The following is a 21,051-nucleotide window of genomic DNA, read 5'->3' as shown; positions in this document are numbered from 1 at the left end:
TTGAATCATACATGTCTCCAACATTTACACATTCAGCTGACGCGCCAAGGCGGTGGTTAAGCGAGACCTGTGACAGCTCGTGACCTCGCATCAATCAATGAGTCAGCCGGGCAGAGCGACCTTGACCGAGAGGCGCTGAGAGCGACAATCAGGACGAGAAAAATGTATCCAGACGTGTGTTTCTGCCAACGGATTTGTCCTGTGAAGCCTTCCAGTAAAGTCAGTGAGGTTAGTGGTTATTGCAGGCACCACATGTACGGCTCTCCAAGCTCGGAGAGAGGGTTTGAATCTGACCGGTGGCTCCTTTCCCCACATGTCACTCCACACTCTCTCTCTCTCTCTCTCTCTCTCTCTCTCTCTCTCCAACTTCCTGCTCCACCCGCTGTCCTATCTCTAAAATAAACCTAAAAAATTCAGACATTTCGATGATCTTTTTGATGAAAACACAATCTTAAAACTCATTTACTCAGTCTGCCTTTTATATAAATTCAAATCTTAATATTCTTGTTTTGTCTTTTTTTATTCTACTACAATTTTAAATATTCTTCTCCTATGTATTCATTTTAATATCTTGTTGCTTTTATGTGTCGTATTTGATTTTTTTCATTTATATATATATATATATTTAAATTCTTATCGGTGTGCATTAGTCTCTCGATGATTTTATAAACTACTTTTTCATCAATAACTTTGCTGCACTTTGAACTGCAATTGAATTTGTCTGAAAGGTGCTGTATAAATAAAGTTTGATTGATTGATTGATAAAATCTTCACATGGACATGTTCAATTCAAAGCAAGATGTCCACATGTCCTGACCTCTAAATCCTCACAGGAAGTTCTCCGGGGTTAAGATATGAAAGAGTGCAGTGATGGATTTGTCGGGGCTTGTTTTATTAAATGCAGCAGCAGAGGCAGCAGCGGTGTTTGACAGAGTACACCCGTCATGAGTCGGCACAAACAAAGACAGACACAAAAAGGAGAGCTGCTGTGTGAGCCTGAAAGTCAAAGCTGCCGGAGCACAGCGCGCTGACTGCAGTACATCACCTTCACTCAGCACAATGCAGTGCAAGTCATCATGGAGTGACACGTGTGAGAGAGAGAGAGCGGCACATTCACAAGTAGACACTGCGCTCTGGTGGTAGAAACGGGGTACTGCAGGTAGTGTGGGCGCAGTGTCCCTCAGAAGTGTGGGATTTATTATGACACTTTCTACCAATGTCAGGACAACGGACGGCCCTTAAATCCAGCTTTCTAATTGAGTTCAGCTTGTTAAGGGGGGGAGGAGGGGGGTGATTAGTCCACAACGCAGAGCTCATCTCCTCTGTAATTACCAGACAATTACAGAGCTGCTGCTGCTGCTGCTGCTGCTGCTGACACCAACCCTGCAGCTGGCTGCTTGTGATGGAGGGGGAGAAGTGGGGGGGGGGTTCCTATGTCCAATTACAAACTCTTACAGAGGATGATGAGCGACAGAAAGGAGAGAGAGGTCACAGATGAGGGAGGGGGTAAAAAAACAAAACAATGAAACATTAAGTTTTTTAATCTCTAAAGTTTGACTCAAAAAGCAAAAAGTCCCCGGGGAAATCATGAAAACAATATGTTCCCCCGCTGTGCCCACATGAGTCTCATTATGCCAATCACGAAGAGGACATGCGGTTTCCTTTTAATGTATAAAACAGGGATGCTATACGCTGAGAATTAATTAAAGGGGATGCCTCTGCACGTCCTGCTGCAGCCTCCACCGTCCACCAGGCTGGAAAACAACAAGTTTTGTTGAAGTTTCAAAATGCATTTCTGAAGAATAAAAACTTTGGCGGCTCGTGCCCCGGCAATTGTTATCTCTCCGCCTGTCAGTCATCTCTCTAATGACAGGAAAGCAGAATGTCCTGGGGCGAATTCACCGCCCGCAGGGACATCTCCCTCCCGTCCACACAGACTGAAATCCTCCTATTAACGAGCGCCTCTTTGTGACAGCGCTGCAGAAGGAGGCCGACTCAATTTACAACAACGTTTTGAAGGTGGCTTACATAATGAGCATAGTGTCTGACAAAGCTGTGGTAACCTCCTTAAGGACACATCAGAAGAGTTTTTAAAAAAGCAAACGGTGCATTTGATGATCGTATTCAACAGATAAATAGATCCTACTCTCTCCTATTCTCTCCTGGTTGAACCACAAGGTTAAAGGGACGTGTCTTGTTTCTAATGGCCGGCTGAAGGTGAGTCCAAAGTTTGGTTGAGACTGTAAAGAAGAAGAAGATAAGCCTAATTCTCTTTTGATTTATTACAGTAATAAACGTTTCTCATATGAGTTCACGGTTCCAATTTCTACTTTGAAGTCTTCATCAATTCAGTCTGATGTTCATATTGCAGATTACTATCCCCTTTAAAAGTGAAATTAAGGACATAGGTGGGTTCCTTTTGGGGGGTGGGGACACCTTATGATTGAAAAGCCATTAGCAGAGCAATGAGAAAGTCTAATATTTAAGTTATGAGATCAGTTAGAGTTAGAGAGTTTGAGGTAAGAGTTTGCAACTTTCAGAATCGATTTGAAGACCAAAACAAGTGCTCCCTAAATCCCTCAGCCCCCCCCCCCCCACCAAGGACCACAGCCTCTGTACATGGGGCGCATGACCTAACCACTAGGCCACCTGTGCCACACATAGTGTATACTATATCTTTGCTATGTTATGTTTCAGAAAGTCTGTTTGCCAATTAATATCACCATTACTGATGAATACAGAAGCTTTTTTAAATCGAGTTAGCGATTAGCATGTCAGTCCTCTGAAGTTTTGATTTATTCTCTTAATATTGTCACTTCTGTTTTCAAAAACAAACAAGCTGCTAACACATGAAATGCCAAATTGAAGGCTTCCACACAACGCTCCACAAACCCATGGGGGGGCGTCTCAGTGGGATGTACGCTCCTTATCTACAATCTTCAGTAAAGACACACACGAGGGAGCTGATCTGTACCTCTACCGCTCCGCTGTGAGCAGCTGTGCTAAACAAAGTCGGGGTTAAGTGTCTTGATTAAAGGCTCCTTAGCACGTTAAGCACAATGACAAACATCAGAGACTTCAGAGTGAAGCCCCCGAAGGCGTCTGTGTGAATCCTCTTGATCAGTTTAGTGATTACATTATTCTACTATCGCTGAGGAATCCTCTGAAGGAGTCAAGCGTGAGCCGCAGCTTCAGGGATTGTTTTTTCTGTTTGTTTACTTTTGTGACGGAGAGCGACGCGGCCCCCTGGGGAGCGCCCAAAAAGAGTTTTAACGTTTGAATCCAAACTGATGAAGTGGAGTTTTAACTGACTTCATACCCAGAACAGAATAAACCTCTGGATGTAAATCATGTTTGTATAAAACATGGACGTAGTGTGAGTGACGCCACTCACACATGTAGCCCATGATGGCGGTCACCATATTGGGAACAGCTGCACCCAACAGGTTGAGCCTGTTGGGCATTAAAACATGCCCGCCTGCCTATCAACTCAGTCACTCCCCTAATTATATAAATTTAGTCCAATGAGACCAAAACAGGCTGTTTCTGTGTCTGTACCTTTAAATATGTAAATGAGCGGTGTCTGACCACGCCCCCTCTCTGGAAGGGCTTGAGTGTCTCTGTCTTTCTCGCTCCATGTCCTATTGTTTACGGTGAGAAGGCAGACTCAGAGGGCAGAACAAACACCTAGCTGTGGGAGTGTCACCCACCTGGGGGAGGGGCTACTGCCCTTTGTGATGTCATGAAGGGAAAATCTCCAAACGGCCTGTTTGAGCACACATTTTCTGAAAAGTGGAGCAGGGAAAAGACGGAGAGGATGGACTTTTCTCATCATTGGGGGGTTTGTAGACGGACTAGAGACACATGTTAGAGTTAGAGGAACATGGTGACCTTTGACATGGGACCTAATTAAGATAATTTGAGTTTTGCAGACAGCCTCAAGTGGACACTTGAATGAGGAAGTTTTGATTTACATCAGGTGGTACTGCAGTTCCTCCTGATGTAAATCAAAACTCATTCAAGTCCAGTAACTTGGACTCAACACAACTTGAGCTACTAGACACTGCAAGATTCACAAGCACATAAATAACCATGAAAACCAAAACAAGTAATTTAAGACTCAACTTCCCTTTCCCATTTACCAAACAAGTCACACGTGCATATACAGTATGTGACATGCAAAAATCAGTGCGCTGCTGAGAACTCATTATTCAGAGCACTAGGTGTGAAAGAGGAGTGGAGTCGTGACATTTGGCCTTTTGTTGCTCAGCGTCCAAAAACAAAACTCTGCAGTTGTACTGAGCGGCTCCCAGGTGTGAGTCTGTGCGGCTGTTTGAATGCAGAGCAGCTCAGAGCAGGAAAAACAATACAATATGATGAGCTGGGGCCAGGAGAGCAGACTGCCAGAGCTACTGTTGTTTTCTGTGTGTGTGTGTGTGTGTGTGTGTGTGTGTGCGTGTATGTGTGTGTGTGTGTGTGTGTGATATTTACCCAGACTGTACACCAGGAAGTCGGAGGAGAAGCACTTGGCGCCATGGCTCATGGATGTGTCGTTGTGTGTGTTTCCCCCAAACACCAGCATCGTCCCGCTCACTATCTCGGCTGTGTGGAGGTACCGGAAGAAGCCGCTGTCTCTCAGAATCGTCCTGCACACACACACACACAAAAAAATAAAGATGATTTCACAAACTTGATAGTTATACAGATTTCACTTTCAGCAGAATAAAATGACACATCATCTGAACTGCTGTTACAACCCTTTGTGTAATGAAATCTCCAAACTCAACACTCACTCGACTGGTGGCCCTTACCTTGAAGTTTTATTCAGAATAACCCATGTGTTGATGTTAATGAATATAACATCTCATATCTTGATGTATTTGTCTTTGTGGATGATTTTGACTAAGAGAGATAGGACATGTTTTTCATGTTGTGTCTTTTCCACATGTGGTGTTTTCACAAAAAAATGTCCAGGATTGTTTTTCCAGGTGAGCTGCATGTGTGAAAGCAAACAGACGATTGTTTCACCCAGTCTTTTTTAGTGGGTGAGAAAATGTGTGCGTGCTGTGTGAACGCAGCAGAAAATGTTCAGGAAAGTTCCCTGTGAGCGTCCAGCAAGGTTGCTGACGTTTTACATCGCATAACCGCTGAGCGAGGGCCGTAAATGTCATGCATGTTGTGACGCTGCTTCAAACTCTTTCATTCTTTAAAACAGTGAATATATCCAATTACATGTAGCATTGAGGCAGACACTGTTATTATCAAGATGTCAGACTCTGGTGTATGGAGGACTAAAATGAAATATATAAATATATAATTAATTAAATCATTAAATGTGTCATCAATTATTTAATATTGGAAATAAGTATATAAATAAATATATAATTATTTAATTAATTAAATGCATGTGTTATTAAATTATTAAATAATTATTAATCAAATTCAGTGGGCGGGATTAACACTAATCGAGTCACAAACCATTGCTTTGGTCTGCATACTAGTGCTTCAGCCACCATTTCCATGTAGTTCTTTTAACGTCATGTCCTGCCTCCTCAGAGCCCCCCGGCCCTCCCACAGTGTAATCCCACAGGGAAAGCCTCGCTCTCTGAGGTTTGTGAATGAACAGGCAAGTCAGGACGATTTCAGGAGTGCATGTGTGAAAACAGCTCCAGACGAGGCATTACACAGTGAACTCTCACCATCTCCTTTTGTCCACGTCGAACTTGTACAGGTCTCCAGCCAGGCCGTACTTGTTGGCGCTGAAGGCCTTGTAGCCTCCGTGGATGTAGATGGCTCTGGTGCCAGGGTCGAACACGCTGCTGTGGCCGTAGCCGCCCTGGACCAGCGCACCGTCTGTGCTCACCATGCTCCACGAGTTCTTGACTGCAGGGGGTCATACAAATATTGTTTACTGAGTAGCAGAAAAAACGATCATGAGTTAATAAAATACCGCTAAGATATGAAAGAGGGACAGTCTCAGTTTCCTGTCCCCGCAGGGATGAGGGTTTATTAAAGCTAGACTGAGTTTAAACAGCATTTTACTGTCGGTAATCTTCTTATTATTGCTCCTAAAAAGTCTCATCAGATTTTATTGGTAATCATTCAGAAAATGAAATAACAAACATCTCTCCTAACTGTGAGAAAATAGGAGATACACTCGTTTCCATCGGCCGTAGTTGCAGGTTAATTCATCCCATTGTGTCTCACAGATCGGCTCTTAGAAGACAATGAGGCCTCCAAATTGAGTCTGGCTGCCAGCCAACGAGGTGGGAGGATTTAATGAACACACCACGGAGTCCAGAACTCGTTAGTTTCATCTTGGTGTCCGGTGTTAATTTCCCATTGTTATAAACTGATATATTTAGGCACTAACACCCGGGCAGAGTTTTTTTTATGCAAAGCAAGGGAGCAGCTAAAAGGTTTATTGGACACATGGTGGATATGAAGACTGAAACATGTGTCTCTGTAACACCACATGGTCCTGCTGCTTCTGCAACAACTTACCAATGTTGTACTCCTGCACCAGGCTGATGTAGCCGTACAGAGGACAGTGTCCAAACAGGACCAGCATGACGGGACTGTCCCCTTCCTGGAGGGGAGGGACAACGTGGGCCGAGTGTCCCACCACAGCGTACTGGTCCTTGGACCGAGGGCTCAGGAGGACCCAGGTCTGATTCTGGATGTGGAAAACCCACAGCTGGCTGGACACGTTTCCCGTGGAGTCGATCTTTCCACCGTACATGTAGATCCTCCCCTGGAACAAAATCAGGTCAAAGGTTAGATTTTGAAATGTAGAGTGTATTAATGAAGGATGGGAATCAGAGGGCAACCCATGAAACGATATGATAGGATGCAATCATGAGCTGTGGGTAGCGACCGAAAGAATACAAAGGGCTGAAATGAGTTTCCTCTGGAGGGGGTCTGGGCTCAGCCTTAGAGATCGGGTGAGGGGCTCAGACATTCAGGGGGAACTTGGAGTAGAGCCGCTTCTCCTTTGCATCAAAAAGAGCCAGTTGAGGTGGTTTGGTTATCTGATTAGGATGCCTCCTGGATGCCTCTCTTTGGAGGTTTTAAAGGCACGCCCAACTGGGAGGAGACACCCGGGGTAGACCCACAGTTTGCTGGAGGTATTGGATCTGGGCTGGGGAACGCCTCAGAATCCCCATGGGCAGATCTGGAAAACTTTGCTGGGGGGAGAGGGAAGTCTGGGTTGACCTGCTTCCACCGCGACACGATCTCGGATAAGCGGAGGAAAAGTGGAAGGATGGATGGACGATACAATACGACTCAATACGATATGATGCGGTACGGCAAGTGTGTGTTGCCATGGGATACCACGGGATGCGTCAAGATGTGATACATGATCATGATACAGCAATTCTGGGCGACTTCATCTATTGCAAGACAATTATTTAAAAATAGATCATGATTCCTGAATCACTAGAGAATACAGAATACTGCAAACAAGTGCAGGATTTGGTGTCAGTTTCACCTTTCATCACACTTTGAGAAGAAAATACGGGAGGAAGGGTTTAAGCTGTAGAAAAACACATGTGGTTTGTCCAAAAGCAAAACTAGTTCAGAACCGTTTCACTTCTTGTGCCCCTTTGAGGTTTATCAAAAAGCCTGCCACAGCTTCTCTGAGGTCATCTGGAGCCGTCAGATCTATTAAAGCTCACATAAGAGACATTTACACTGCTTTAAAAAGTCTAAAAGAAATCTCTAAGAAACACAACCTTCAGCATCGACAACCTTCCTCTGCCTTTCAGCTTTGAATAATAACACCGGTACTTTTTGATTCCCTGGACCCTTTTTTGATTCGTCCACCGCTGAAAGAACCTGAAGACGAGGTCGGTCCGAAGGTCGCACAGAAAAAAGCCTCTTGATATCAAAAAGCTTGTCTTTCTTCTTTTCATCATTTCATTCTGAAGGATGATATGATTCACTTTATGATACCGAGGCCGGAGGAGCTCCCAGAGGTCGATGATGGTTATTACCCGTTCAGTTTTTTTGTTCAGATATTGAGCTTCATAACGGATTTGTTTTAGGTTTCTGACATTGAAGAAAATCATTGAGCTCACCCAGTTAACATTTCCAACCACCCACAAGGGGGTCAGCCCTATGTTCCCACAGCCCAATGTTCCCACAGCCCTATGTTCCCACAGCCCTATGTTCCCACAGCCCAATGTTCCCACAGCCCAATGTTCCCACAGCCCTATGTTCCCACAGCCCTATGTTCCCACAGCCCAATGTTCCCACAGCCCAATGTTCCCACAGCCCTATGGTCCCACAGCCCTATGTTCCCACAGCCCTATGTTCCCACAGCCCAATGTTCCCACAGCCCAATGTTCCCACAGCCCAATGTTCCCACAGCCCTATGGTCCCACAGCCCTATGTTCCCACAGCCCTATGTTCCCACAGCCCAATGTTCCCACAGCCCAATGTTCCCACAGCCCTATGTTCCCACAGCCCTATGTTCCCACAGCCCAATGTTCCCACAGCCCAATGTTCCCACAGCCCAATGTTCCCACAGCCCAATGTTCCCACAGCCCTATGTTCCCACAGCCCTATGTTCCCACAGCCCAATGTTCCCACAGCCCAATGTTCCCACAGCCCTATGGTCCCACAGCCCTATGTTCCCACAGCCCTATGTTCCCACAGCCCAATGTTCCCACAGCCCAATGTTCCCACAGCCCTATGTTCCCACAGCCCTATGTTCCCACAGCCCAATGTTCCCACAGCCCAATGTTCCCACAGCCCTATGTTCCCACAGCCCAATGTTCCCACAGCCCTATGGTCCCACAGCCCTATGGTCCCATGTTTCTAAGATTTTTCTTAAGACATTTTTTCTTTCTTAGGTTGGGTGTAATTGGCTACCAAATTGGGAGAAAGGGGGATAAAATCTGATACAAACTTATGAAAAAGAAAATGTGGGAACATAGGGCCTAATTTTGAAAAAAGGCGCCCGGACCCTCAATGTAGGTCTGTATCATAAATTTAACTAATTTCATGTAACTGATGTTTTTGTATGTTGTCAGAATGCAGGGTCTTTTATGTGTAAGTAGCAAAAAAAAAAAAAACTTGTAAAATGATTCTGCAACTCCAAAGTTTCTCATTAAAAACAAGAAAAGGCCAAAGGAAGTCCCAGCGAGGGGCTTGAAATGATAATTGCTTTGCTAGTTCATTTCAAGGAGCGACTGTTATGCAGCTGTACTATCAGACCTTGATTTATAAACGAGGGGAGGGTGTGTGTGCTCGAGTGCCTGACACGTTGCATTATCAGTTGTTGAAATGCCGATTGAGTTTGTGCACCAACACTGCCTTGATTTTCAGATGTGTCTTGCCAGTAGTGCCTGTGCTGACTCCAAAAGACACACTCAGACACTCTGATGCAATTTGTGCATCACAAACACTCCGCGGCTCCTCGTGCTCTCACTCCTCTCAAACCACAGAGCGGACAGACTGCGTCTCTCCTCCTCGCTCTCATTTATTATTCCATCAGCGGCTCCTCGCAGTCTTTTCTGGCTAAGAAGAAAACTGCTTCACCACTTCACTGCAGCAAATCAGAATCCCAGAGATGCTATATATTAGTTTCAGACGCTGCTGAAAGCATCAATATAAGGTCGGGGGAGTTGATCGTATTTCAGCTTGTGTATGCCTCTGTTTAATTTAGCTGTCGTCTGTTTCTCATGCTTTTTTTTTGAAGCTCTGTTCAAATCCCGCAGAGTCGGCAGAAACTACAGATGCATGTCAAATGAACTGTAAGCACAGAAAAGTTATTAAGAGACTTAAATTAGGGATGTGCACAATTTCAACTAAACGTCTGTCGTCACCTTCCGAGTGTGCACCAGAATTATTAGTTGATTGAACAAGTTATTGATGTTTTTATTGATGTAAGCAGGTTACATGTTGTGTCTAAGCTGTAATGCAGCCGCCTGTCACTAGATGGGGCTGTAGCTCAGGGTAACGGGCCCTCTCTCCCCGCTCTACTGCCCACATATAAACAACCAAGGTGGGCAGATTGCAACCTGTAGGAGCAGCACGGTTTTGTGGTATTTTTATCTAAAAAAAAAAAAAAAAAAGGAGAAGAATTAGTTTGTCTCGGCTGGAGCGATGTGTAAGAACGTTCAGCACAGGCGTGTGGACGCTAATCTGCAAGGAGGACTAGCTGACGATGCTAGCGCTGCTTATGTTAGCCACACTTTGGAAAACCAATTTGACATTGTTTACCTGGAGAGTAATGCAAGTTGCAAGATGCCAAACTATTTCAGCTGCATTTAAAGGAGCGGTCGGTTTTGTGTTGAACTTTTTTCGAAGTGTTCTCTTGTGATCTCGACGAGTCGACAAGTTAAATCGACAGGGGAAATTAGTCGCTAAAAACCTCCCAAGTCTTAATGAATGGTTCTCCTCCCTGCACATACCTCATGCAGAGCGAGCGAGTGGCCGTATCTCGGTGTGACAGTGTTGACAGACGGGTCGAGGGTCATCCAGCTTTTCCTGCTGAGGTTGAACCTGAAGGGGAGGAAAAACAGAAAGGTGTGAGACCTATACAGTCAGTAAAGATGAGAAGATTCTTCCATCTACCAGTCAGGGTCCGAGAGGCAGACACCCTCTGTACTTTTAAGAGTGGGCTTGAAACGTTCCTTTTTGATGAAACGTATAGTTAGTGCTGGCTCAGGTATGGACCAGCTCTTATTTATGCTGCTGTAGGCTTAGACTGCCGGGGGACCTGGCACCTTGAGCTCCTGTCTCTCCCTCTCTCTCTGTGTGGTTACATCACATTACTGCACGTCACTGTCTGTAAATCTTCATCCACCATGTAAATTACAAACCACATATCTTCATGTAGCTCCTGAGTTCCCTCCTGCGTATTTTAGTTTCTGGCTCTTTTTTGTTTAAATAATTCTTTGGCCCATTTTTTCACCATTTGGAGCTGCAAATGTTGGACTTTGGCTTGTGCAGCTTGACTAATTTTTACGAGTTTTGGCTCCAATCATCCAAAGGTGTCCACTCCCAAACCCATTAACAGAAGTTTCCACATAACAATGGAACAGATTGTTGGCAACAGAAGGCTTTGACATGCCTGTATCACCGCTACTGCATCCAAAACAGGCTACAACAAGCTTCACAGCTACATTCAGGGGAGTGGATTACCATTATTGTGGAATCCAGCTCTGGCAAGGTGACAAACAAAAAGTAAAGACTAATACAAAACCATGAAAGGCCATCGGCTCATCTGCAAACTATAAAAACCAAAACATGAGTTAAGGGGAAAAGTGTGACCTTCCAGGGTGGAGTTCAGGGCGAGGATCATCCTATCCTGTAATTTGATGTTTTAAATACAACCTCCGCTCTGTGCCCGTCACAGATCTGTGTGTGCAGAGCGGTCATCTTTCCTGTTGGTGCTTTTAAATCCTGTTGCTTCTTCCTGACAGCCAAGTTTGACTTAAAAATTGAAGTACAGGGCAACCAATATTGGGCAATTTCTCGTTTTTAAAGGTCACATATTCTGCAAAATCCACTTCCCCATGTTCCTCTAACTCTAACATGTGTCTCTAGTCTGTCTACAAACCCCCCAATGATGAGAAAAGTCCATCCTCTCCGTCTTCTGCCTGCTCCACTTTTCAGAAAATGTGTGCTCAAACAGGCCGTTTGGAGATTTTCCCTTCATGAGATCACAAAGGGCAGTAGCCCCTCCCCCAGGTGGGTGACACACTCCCACAGCTAGGTGTTTGTTCGGCCCTCTGAGTCTGACTTCTCACCATAAACAATAGGACATGGAGCGAGAAAGACAGAGACACCAGAGTCCTTCCAGAGAGGGGGCGTGGTCAGACACAGCTCATTTACATATTTAAATCATATGTGACCTTTAATTACCAACAGTTGAAGGCAAACTCCTTCTCACTGTCTACATTGCAAACAAATTTAAGCAACATTTTGGTACGGAAACATTGCCAACTATTTTGTGCAGCGTCCTCTCTCTCTTTTATGATGAAAGTAACAGAGGTTGTGTCGTTTTAAAACATGTGGAATTTAAAAATATTGAGAATTTTACAAACTTCTTTAACACTCTGTAAAACAGGCATGTACTGTAAGTGAAAATCATTGACATTTTTTAGTGTTTTTCTAAGGCAAACTCCTCACAGTCGCATAGCAACAGCAGGACTTCTGTCTCCCAGCTCTCTCGTATGAGTGAAGCAGCCAAATGCCTGAAATCAAGGCGGAGATGCTCCCAGGGGTAACGAGAGGAACTTACGCTTTGACCATGTGATAGTCGGTGGAGTTGAAGACGTAGCCTCCGATCACCCACATGATGCCCTGGTCCACCACGGCCTTGTGGGACGCCCTGGCCAGCCCTGCCTCGTTGTAATCCTCCCGGGTCCAGAAGGAGGAGTTGGCAGGTACTGAGACGGAGCAGTCTGGACCTGAGGAAGACATGTAGCCAACGCAGGAGGCTTAATGATTAATTTAGAAGTGATAAACACAACAAACAGGCCTTAAACTTTTAGGGTAAAAATAAAAACAGACTGCCTGAAGAGGAAGGAAATGCTACTAAATCAGCAGAAGAAGAAGAACAGCTCATCAGAAAATCCCAGCAGCAGGAGGATTAAACAGGCTTCATTAGTTCACTTTCATTTCCTGCAGCTAACTAAGGGGTCCAATATATCGGGGCCTTTTTCTTCCAGTGTATGAGAGGGGAAAAAAATCATGTTGCTCTTTGATTCTATCTCCTGATTTTATGAAAGCAAGGTGAAGGAAAGGGCAGAGAGGTCATGGTGCATTTTAAAGCCTCACATAATAACGGAGTAATTATGCACGCTTGAAGTGATTTGGTATCAGAAATGCAGAGTTATCAGTTTAGAGGAGAAAAGTAGATGAGTTCCAGAGGTTGTCTTAAGTTTTGGAAAGGTTTTAAAGGGAGTATGTCCTCCATTGACATTTCACAAAATCATTACATCAAGTGATGCGCGCCTGGAACCAGCCAGCCAGCTACCCCAATACTCTGTGGAGGGTGAAGGGTGAAGGGTGAAGGTTGCATAGTGGAGGGTGCATAGTGGAGGGTGCATAGTGGAGGGTGCATGGTGGAGGGTGGAGGGTGGAGGGTGAAGGGTGAAGGTTGCATAGTGGAGGGTGCATAGTGGAGGGTGCATGGTGGAGGGTGCATGGTGGAGGTTGCATAGTGGAGGTTGCATAGTGGAGGGTGCATGGTGGAGGGTGCATGGTGGAGGGTGCATAGTGGAGGGTGCATGGTGGAGGGTGCATGGTGGAGGGTGCATAGTGCAGGATGCATAGTGCAGGATGCATAGTGCAGGGTGGAGGGTGCATGGTGGAGGATTGAGGGTGCATGGTGGAGGATTGAGGGTGCATGGTGGAGGATTGAGGGTGCATGGTGGAGGGTGCGTGGTGGAGGGTGCATGGTGGAGGGTGCATAGTGCAGGATGCATAGTGCAGGGTGGAGGGTGCATGGTGGAGGATTGAGGGTGCATGGTGGAGGATTGAGGGTGCATGGTGGAGGGTGGAGGGTGCATGGTGGAGGGTGGTGGTGCATGGTGGAGGGTGGTGGTGCGGGTGGTGCGATATATATTCTATATAATATTCTGCCCACATAAGGGGAGAAAAATAACAGGAACACTTTATTGGGAACATTTCATCGACTTTGTGAACCTTTAAACCCAAAAGTTTGAATAAGGTTCAGATTTTATGTCACGTTTGTAAACGTTGTCTCTGGAAACAGTAACCACGAGGTCTTCAGGGATGACTCCAACGACTATTTAAAGACATTTGGCACAAGCCGGAGCGGCCTTCCCCTTGTTACTGAACGAAAACAATAACGGCAGCATGAACCGGAAACACGACTGAAAGAAGGGAAAAGATTTAAGAGACGTTTTTTGGCAACAGCTGCCGAGTCATGAATAGAAATATCCTGTCAGACTTTTGGTTCTGGTGCAGTTTCCTGATCTCGTTCATCAACAGTTTATTAAAACTACCCGATTAAAATCAAACATTTAACGACCAATCAGTGCTTCTCTTTTGGTATCTAACAGCAGGAACAGGCCGGTGACCACTCGGGGACTTTCTTATTGCTCATAAATGAAACAATGTAAGAGCGGCCACGTGATGGAAAAGGAAGTGTTGTGATTTTAAACAACAATCAAGGTCGCTCTTAACCCGTTCCTCTGTTTGTTTGATTCTAAAGAAAAAAATCCCCCTGTGGCTCGTTAGTTTCAGTTTGACTCCAGTAATGCTAAAGCAAACTGAATTATCTCTGGACCTTTTTCGTTGCATCCCCATAAATAAAAACAAACGCTGCCTTAACCTTCCTTTAAGACGTCGCTACGCATCCTTGAAAGGGCGATTAAATGCAAGGCTAGCTTGACTAAACAGACATCTGTCTCTGCACCGCTTGGCGAGGGAGAACGGGTTCATTTGGAGGCTGGCAGAAAGGAGTACACTAAGTGTGCTATTCCTTAGCTAACACACCATGACAAGGTAATAAAAGGCTTAAAAAAAAAAAAAAAAGGCCAGTCTGTTTCTTAGCTCCCTCAGCTTTGGTAATTAGATTGTGAGCACGCTGAGCTGCTGATATAAGTGCAGTTAAATTAAGCCGTTGTCTCTTGCTTGTGCAGCGTGGCGCAGTGGAGCCGTTTTAAGACTTAATAGAGCGGGCGAAAAAAAAAAACGCCCATATGGTCAGAATCAAATGGACACAGTGGTGTCAGGTCATCAGCAGATAATAATAATTAAAAAAAAAGGCTCCACACTCATGACTCAACTAAAAAAAATAAAAGATGAGGAAGCTGAGGCTGCAGAATCTTCATTTGAAGTCCATGAGGTTATAGCAGATGGGTGATGCGGGGGTGATGCGGGGGCAGAGGCAGTGATAGCGGGGGAAGGATTTAGCGATGAAGAGGCACCGGCTTGAATCACCAGGAAAAGAAAAAGCAAAATGTGGACGGGTAAAGCCAGCAACACCCTCTTTACTAAACTCTCCAACTGATGCATCGAAAGAGAGAGAATGGAAGGTTTGAGGAGAGTGTTGGATTGCTTGTTCTGATTATTAAATCCTCCAAAACATGAGGAGAAATCTCAATCATCTCATAGTTTACGTATGTTGGGAGACTTTTGTCCTTTTGGGATTGAGCTGCTATAATACAAATGGTTTGACTGGTATATGAACAGATTTAAAACAACAGTTAGCAATGTTTTTTCAGAGAGAGATTTCTAACATTTTATTGCTTAGATTTCTAGACCCCTTCAAATTTGGTGGTGCACTTTTTGATTTTTGAAAGAGAGAAAGAGCTCAAACTGAAATGTGAAACAGCCTCTTCTTCATCACTTCATCACTGATTCCTGTTTTTTTTTTTGGTATTTATGGCTGATATAAACCACCTTCAACTCAATGTGGGAAGTTTCCTTGGCGGTTTCAACGGTTTATCCCTCGTCTAAAATTAAGATCTTCCAACAGATAAATCCATAAAACTTAAAACCGTCGTATGGAAAACTTCTCTCACTGCTGAATGGCGGTTAGGTCATCAGGAGGCAGCAGGCCAAGTCAAATATCTCTCCCTCATTCATTAAAATCTAATCCTAGATCTTCTGCCTTTTAATCAAGTTTGAATTTAAATGTATGAGCTGCATTTATTCCTTTACTTCCTACATTAGAAAAAGAGTCGCTCTCTGTTCTGCTAAGTGAGTAGTGAGATGTGATGGAGGGTTTGGGCATGTGTGGGTTCTGCTGGTGTAAACGTGATGACATCGTGTGTGAGACAATGAGGTCACATCGCCCCACCTTGCCATACAGACTTGCAGACGCAGGTCTTGCCCTGACAGCGGCCTCGTTCGGGGTAGCCGCAGTTATCCAGGCAGGACGGGACATCGCAGGCTTTCCCTTTCCAGTTGGCTTCACACTCGCAGTACACCGAGCCGGTGGCGTTCCTCACGCGACACTCGCCTCGGCCGGAGCAGTTGTTGGGACATGTATTCACTCTGTGGGATTTGAAGGGAAAGAGGAGGATTTAAAATCCAGCCAGAGAGACGGATAAACACGCTGAATAAAACATCAGAACAACTTTCAATGATTAAGTTACATCTGCTTTTGTGCGAGCAGAGCCTCGGCTGTCTGCAGGCTTAGAGATGAAATATGCAAACGTGTTCGCTTCAAACAGCAGGAAGCGTGTAGTTAACGCCATTGTCCTCCTTTGTCAGTCCGGTCAAGCAGCTGCATTAACACGTGTCACTCATCTCAGAGGGTCGTCTGCTCTGCACTGACGCTGCATCGGGCTGCAGGCTGAGGTAACCAGCAGACATAAAGTCACTACAGGCGCAGAGGAGCAGACGGTCAACACCCAATAAAACAGCAATACGGACGCGCCCAATGTCTCTCAACAGGTCGGCTATGTCCCATTATTAGCTTTTCCAATCGACATGTTTTTGTGGCAACGTCTCCGGGGTCATACCTCGGTCAAATCGAGTCATACAAATAACAGATTCAACATGTTCATTCATTCGGTTTACGGGGCGGATGCATTAAAAAAAAAAAAGGGTCAGTATTGAATCCAACAGATTTTAAAGGGGACATATCATCCCCCTCCTCCACCTTTTCAAACAGTCCCCCTGTGGTCTAAATGAAACATCTGTGCTGTACTTTGCTCAAAATATAACATAAATCAAGCACCAGAGGAGGTTTGTGACCCTGTATAAACCAGCTCTCTCACAACGCTCCGTTTTGGTGTGTGAAATTCTTGTGATGAGAGAAAGGGGAGTTAGGTGCAGCAAGGTGGTACAATAACTCATTTCACAACGACATGCCTGAAACTTGAAAATGATTTTCAGTCTTTTTACACGAGGAACACACCATTAGCTTGGTGATTGGTGCATGCACCAGCACCCCATGTGCAGTAGCTCAGTCTGTAGGGACTTGTGTTGTGATCCAGAGGGTTGCTGGTTCAAGTCCCAATGCAGACCATAATATGAAAGTTGGATTGTTAGCTGGCTCTGACTTATCCCCACTAATGCATGTCCACAGGTCCTGTTTGTGCATGTGTGTGTTGGAGAAGCATGTCTCTCAGTGTAAATCAGAATTTCCCTCAGGGATTAATAAAGTACTTCTTTTTTTTTTAAAGTGTCCTATCTCTCCAATAAAGACGTAAAAAAGCCCCAAAAATAAATCTTAAAAGAAAAAAATAAACAGTCAGAGTCTGAGTTGTTCCACAGTGCAACGCAAAAAGAAAAAGCACAAACGCTAAGCTGTGTTTGGACGTCTGTCTAAAAAAAACACTGAATAATAAAACCTCCGGATTAGCGCGAAACATATTTCGAGCTGAACCATCAGCAGCTTTCCAAAGTCAGAGTGTGTTTGGCTCACACACACACTGCCCATTTCCTGTCAGTGTAAAAAGGGAAAAGTACATTGATTTATTTTTTTGTTCAATACTAAATGCAAAAAAACCCAAAAATAAACAGCATACTTTGACATAGCACTGTACATACAGTGTGCATGTGGAACTGGGACAACAACAACTGTTACCATGGAAACACATACTGCCTGTTATCATCACCTTGAATATGAGAAGTATTAAGTGTGTTTAACAGTTTAAATGTACCACCTTGTATTTGTTTTACAGCATTTTTTTTGCAGACAACTGTTGCCCTCTGTATGCAAAAGTAGACGATAATTTATCTTATTTGTGTTTTATTCTTAATGCTTCAACAGCATCACACTGCATGAACAGCTGCTGCTAAATAAAACAAATGTAGATGATGATAAAGTGCAACAGTGTGACTCATTGATGTTGTTTTATTCGTACTTTTGGAAACAATAGAGAACTTATGCACAGAAGAAACAATTCATCAGGTATTCAAAACAAGCAAATACTTCTTAGTGGATCAGCTTGTTGTGGGTTTGAACATTTTTAAGGAGTCTGTCAACAAACAAAAACAAACAAAAAACTAGAGTCAGACCGATTTATCAGCCAGTCGATAATATCGCAGAGATTAGCATATGCAGTGACGATCGGTATCGGCTAATTTTATCACAGATATGCGCTGATGTTACTTGATTTATTCACCAGTCAAATAGCCTTTCATTTGAGTTTCACTGTTTTACACTATCAGCTCTCTGTCACCAGCAGAGGGCGCTATATGTATGACAACAAGCACACGTTAATGCATGTTACTTTCATGTCAAGTGACCATCTTGTCTATGTTATACATTTTTTCCACAAGTGTTTGATAACTGCATTTGAGGGCTCAAATATGTAATGTGTATATCTATCCACCTCTATAGATTTCATAGATCTAAGAAAGATATCGGCCGATATATCGGTATCAGATTTTCTTTTTTTATTTCGGTATCGGCCCCAAAAATTCCATATCGGTCGGGCACTAAAAAATACTGGTAGACTCCATTACTGTGAAAATGCTGCAAACTGTGTGTATGAAACTATAATCTGGTAATAAGTAAACAAGTACATGTCAAAAGTTTTGCTGTTTTCTTTCCATCAATGTTCTTTCTTTTTTTTTTCTCCTCATCGTTGGGAGCAGACAGACAACACCGAGGGCCCTCGTAATTCTTTCATGTTCCTTCAGCAGATGGATGGTTTGATGTTTTCTCGGCTCCTCCACCTCTTCCAGACACCAAAGACTGGTGGGGGGGTGGGGGGGGGCCTGGGGGCACCTCGCTTTCATCTGACTCTGTGTCTCTCAGCACCTACTTCAATCCCATCGCTATGGTGACAGTGCCAATGAGCAAGGGGAAAAGGGAACGGCTCCACTGTGTCCTTTGCAGATGTTTTGAAGGGACAGGCTCCACTTTGGTTTTTCAGAGTAGTTTTCCCTTTTTCTGCCAGTCAGAAATGACGGACAATTTTTGGGCTCTTGGTGACTGTTGAGAAGTTTAGTTAGCTCTTTCTATCTGTGCAATCACCAAACGAAGGGTGTTAAACAAATTGTAAGCCTGTGATTTACTGGTGAAGGTTGAGTTTTGTTGCTTAAACATAAGAACCAATACATGTTCTGTGTTTGTAGATTGGTGAGCATAAACAAAAGTTTGCTTTAGCTGCAAACAGTTTAAGATCTGCACCCTGGAAAGTAAATATAAGATGAAACCTCAGGCATTTACAGCTCACATGAAAAGTGCAACATGTGACTGCAGAGAGGCTGAACTTTAATATCCAGTTTTTAGTGTTAAAAAAACAACAAGAAATAAGCAAAGAATGGAAAAGGTTGGCAAAACCAGGACAAAATGTGGCTTCAAATGGACCAGAAGAAAACAAAATATTTACCATCTTTTACTTCTCCATGTTCCTCTAACTCTAACATGTGTCTCTAGTCTGTCCACAAACCCCCCAATGATGAGAAAAGTCCATCCTCTCCGTCTTCTGCCTGCTCCACTTTTTAGAAAATGTGTGCTCAAACAGGCTGTTTGGAGATTTTCCCTTCATGACATCACAAAGGGCAGTAGCCCCTCCCCCAGGTGGGTGACACTCCCACAGCTAGGTGTTTGTTCTGCCCTCTGAGTCTGCCTTCTCACCGTAAACAATAGGACATGGAGAGAGAAAGCACCAAGCTCTTCCAGAGAGGGGGCGTGGTCAGACACCGCTCATTTACATATTTAAAGGTACAGACACAGAAACAGCCTGTTCTGAGCAGGGCTGAAATAGAGGGGTTTATAGACATGATCAAATACAGGATCAGAGTGGATTTAGAACAAGAAACTTCACACACATGCTTTGAGGAGCTCTGAGACTTATTTACACTGAAGAAGAAGAGGAGAATATGTGACCTTTAAAGTTTTATATTATAAAAAAGTAAATGGCAGAAGTGTTACCATTGATGTTCATTAATTAATCCTTTCAGTAATAGGTGTTACTTATATTTACGGTTTAAAAACTACCATGTACCACAGTTATAGCTTCATCATAAAACTGTGGCTCGTTCTAACTTTAAAGAGGCGTCTTCATTCATTTCTGACCTCGATATTTCTTTACATTTTCTGTAAATGTTCTGAAGTTTTGATTCAAGCCCCGCAGCGTGTTGCTAATAATTTATAGTTCATGTATTTTTTAAGACGGGCAATGCTACAGTTGCCTGAGATAACCCTGGTAAAAAAAATCCTACAGTATGGACGTGCTGTGCAGCATCAAAACATCAAAATACCAACACGCTTTTTACTGAACACATTGTGAAATAGAGTAAGTAAGCACAAGAGTTCAGGGCAATATCATCCCTGGGGGTGGAACCACGATCGGGTCAACTGACTGCATTATACATGGTAATAACGTGCGATCCTTCAAGGATGGAAAATCAGATTTAGGGTACAGGTCACAGTGGTGAGTGAGGCGTCTGCAACCAGTAACAAATCTCAACGCAGAGTGATACACAGTGTCCAATGATGACTGTAAACATTTGGCCGAGGCGTCCATATATAGCACATCTCCATAATGAGGGAAAAGCAGGATTTATTTCTATAATAAAATCCCAACTTCACCTTGAGTTTAGAGGCCAATTTGGCTCAGATTAGAGATTTGGGATTATGGACGTCTGTGTTAAATTGACGAAACGGGTCCTCACAAGTCTGGAACCAGAATATCAATTTGACCCTGGATGCTGAGAACAGATAGCGTCTTGTAGGAGCAGCGTTGTTCAGCAGTAATCTGATCTATAAAATCTATAAAGATGCTTCTGTGAAGAGTTCATGTCGGCATCCCTCCATAAAAAAAAACATTTTTTTAGCAGCAAACAAGCGGTCTGACTGCTAGATGATGCTGTAACGATGCAACATAAAAATACTGCAGCAAATGAAGCCCAACATGATCCTCTAAAACGCTGCCATCAAGCAGCCGAGTCAGCGCGGCGCACAGGCTGAATCATGCAGAAAGTGATAGCTTTGTGTGTGTCATCATGTCCCAAAGAAGGGTGTGAAGTGGCTCCTTCACCGGAATCAAATCTGAAAGAGCCGACAAAACAGAAAAGGATGATTTTGTATTTGAGCTGGAGGTGTATAGCTCAAGGGCTCAGCATCAAAGTATTTGTCTTTTAGCACTTTTTTCC

The 21,051-nt window shown here is 44.0% G+C and overlaps 1 protein-coding gene across 4 annotated transcripts in view; it reads right to left on the bottom strand.

Moving 5' to 3' along the window:
* The window catches only part of atrn (attractin), a 206,820-nt gene that overhangs the window by 159,710 nt on the left and 26,059 nt on the right, over positions 1 to 21,051 (bottom strand). For all 4 annotated transcript variants that reach the window (XM_020643358.3, XM_065947750.1, XM_065947751.1 and 1 more), the window contains exons 5-10: positions 15,791 to 15,987; positions 12,257 to 12,425; positions 10,422 to 10,512; positions 6,505 to 6,754; positions 5,700 to 5,883; positions 4,492 to 4,646 (exon numbers count right to left, since the gene is read on the bottom strand). In XM_020643358.3, the coding sequence (XP_020499014.2) occupies positions 4,492 to 4,646; positions 5,700 to 5,883; positions 6,505 to 6,754; positions 10,422 to 10,512; positions 12,257 to 12,425; positions 15,791 to 15,987 (1,046 nt within the window). The remainder of the gene's footprint in view (positions 1 to 4,491; positions 4,647 to 5,699; positions 5,884 to 6,504; positions 6,755 to 10,421; positions 10,513 to 12,256; positions 12,426 to 15,790; positions 15,988 to 21,051) is intronic.

This window comes from Labrus bergylta, chromosome 18, assembly GCF_963930695.1.
Source record: "Labrus bergylta chromosome 18, fLabBer1.1, whole genome shotgun sequence".
Classification (NCBI taxonomy): Eukaryota; Metazoa; Chordata; class Actinopteri; order Labriformes; family Labridae; genus Labrus; species Labrus bergylta.
Note: the sequence above shows the minus strand (reverse complement) of the source record. Positions and strands in the feature narration are given on the sequence as shown.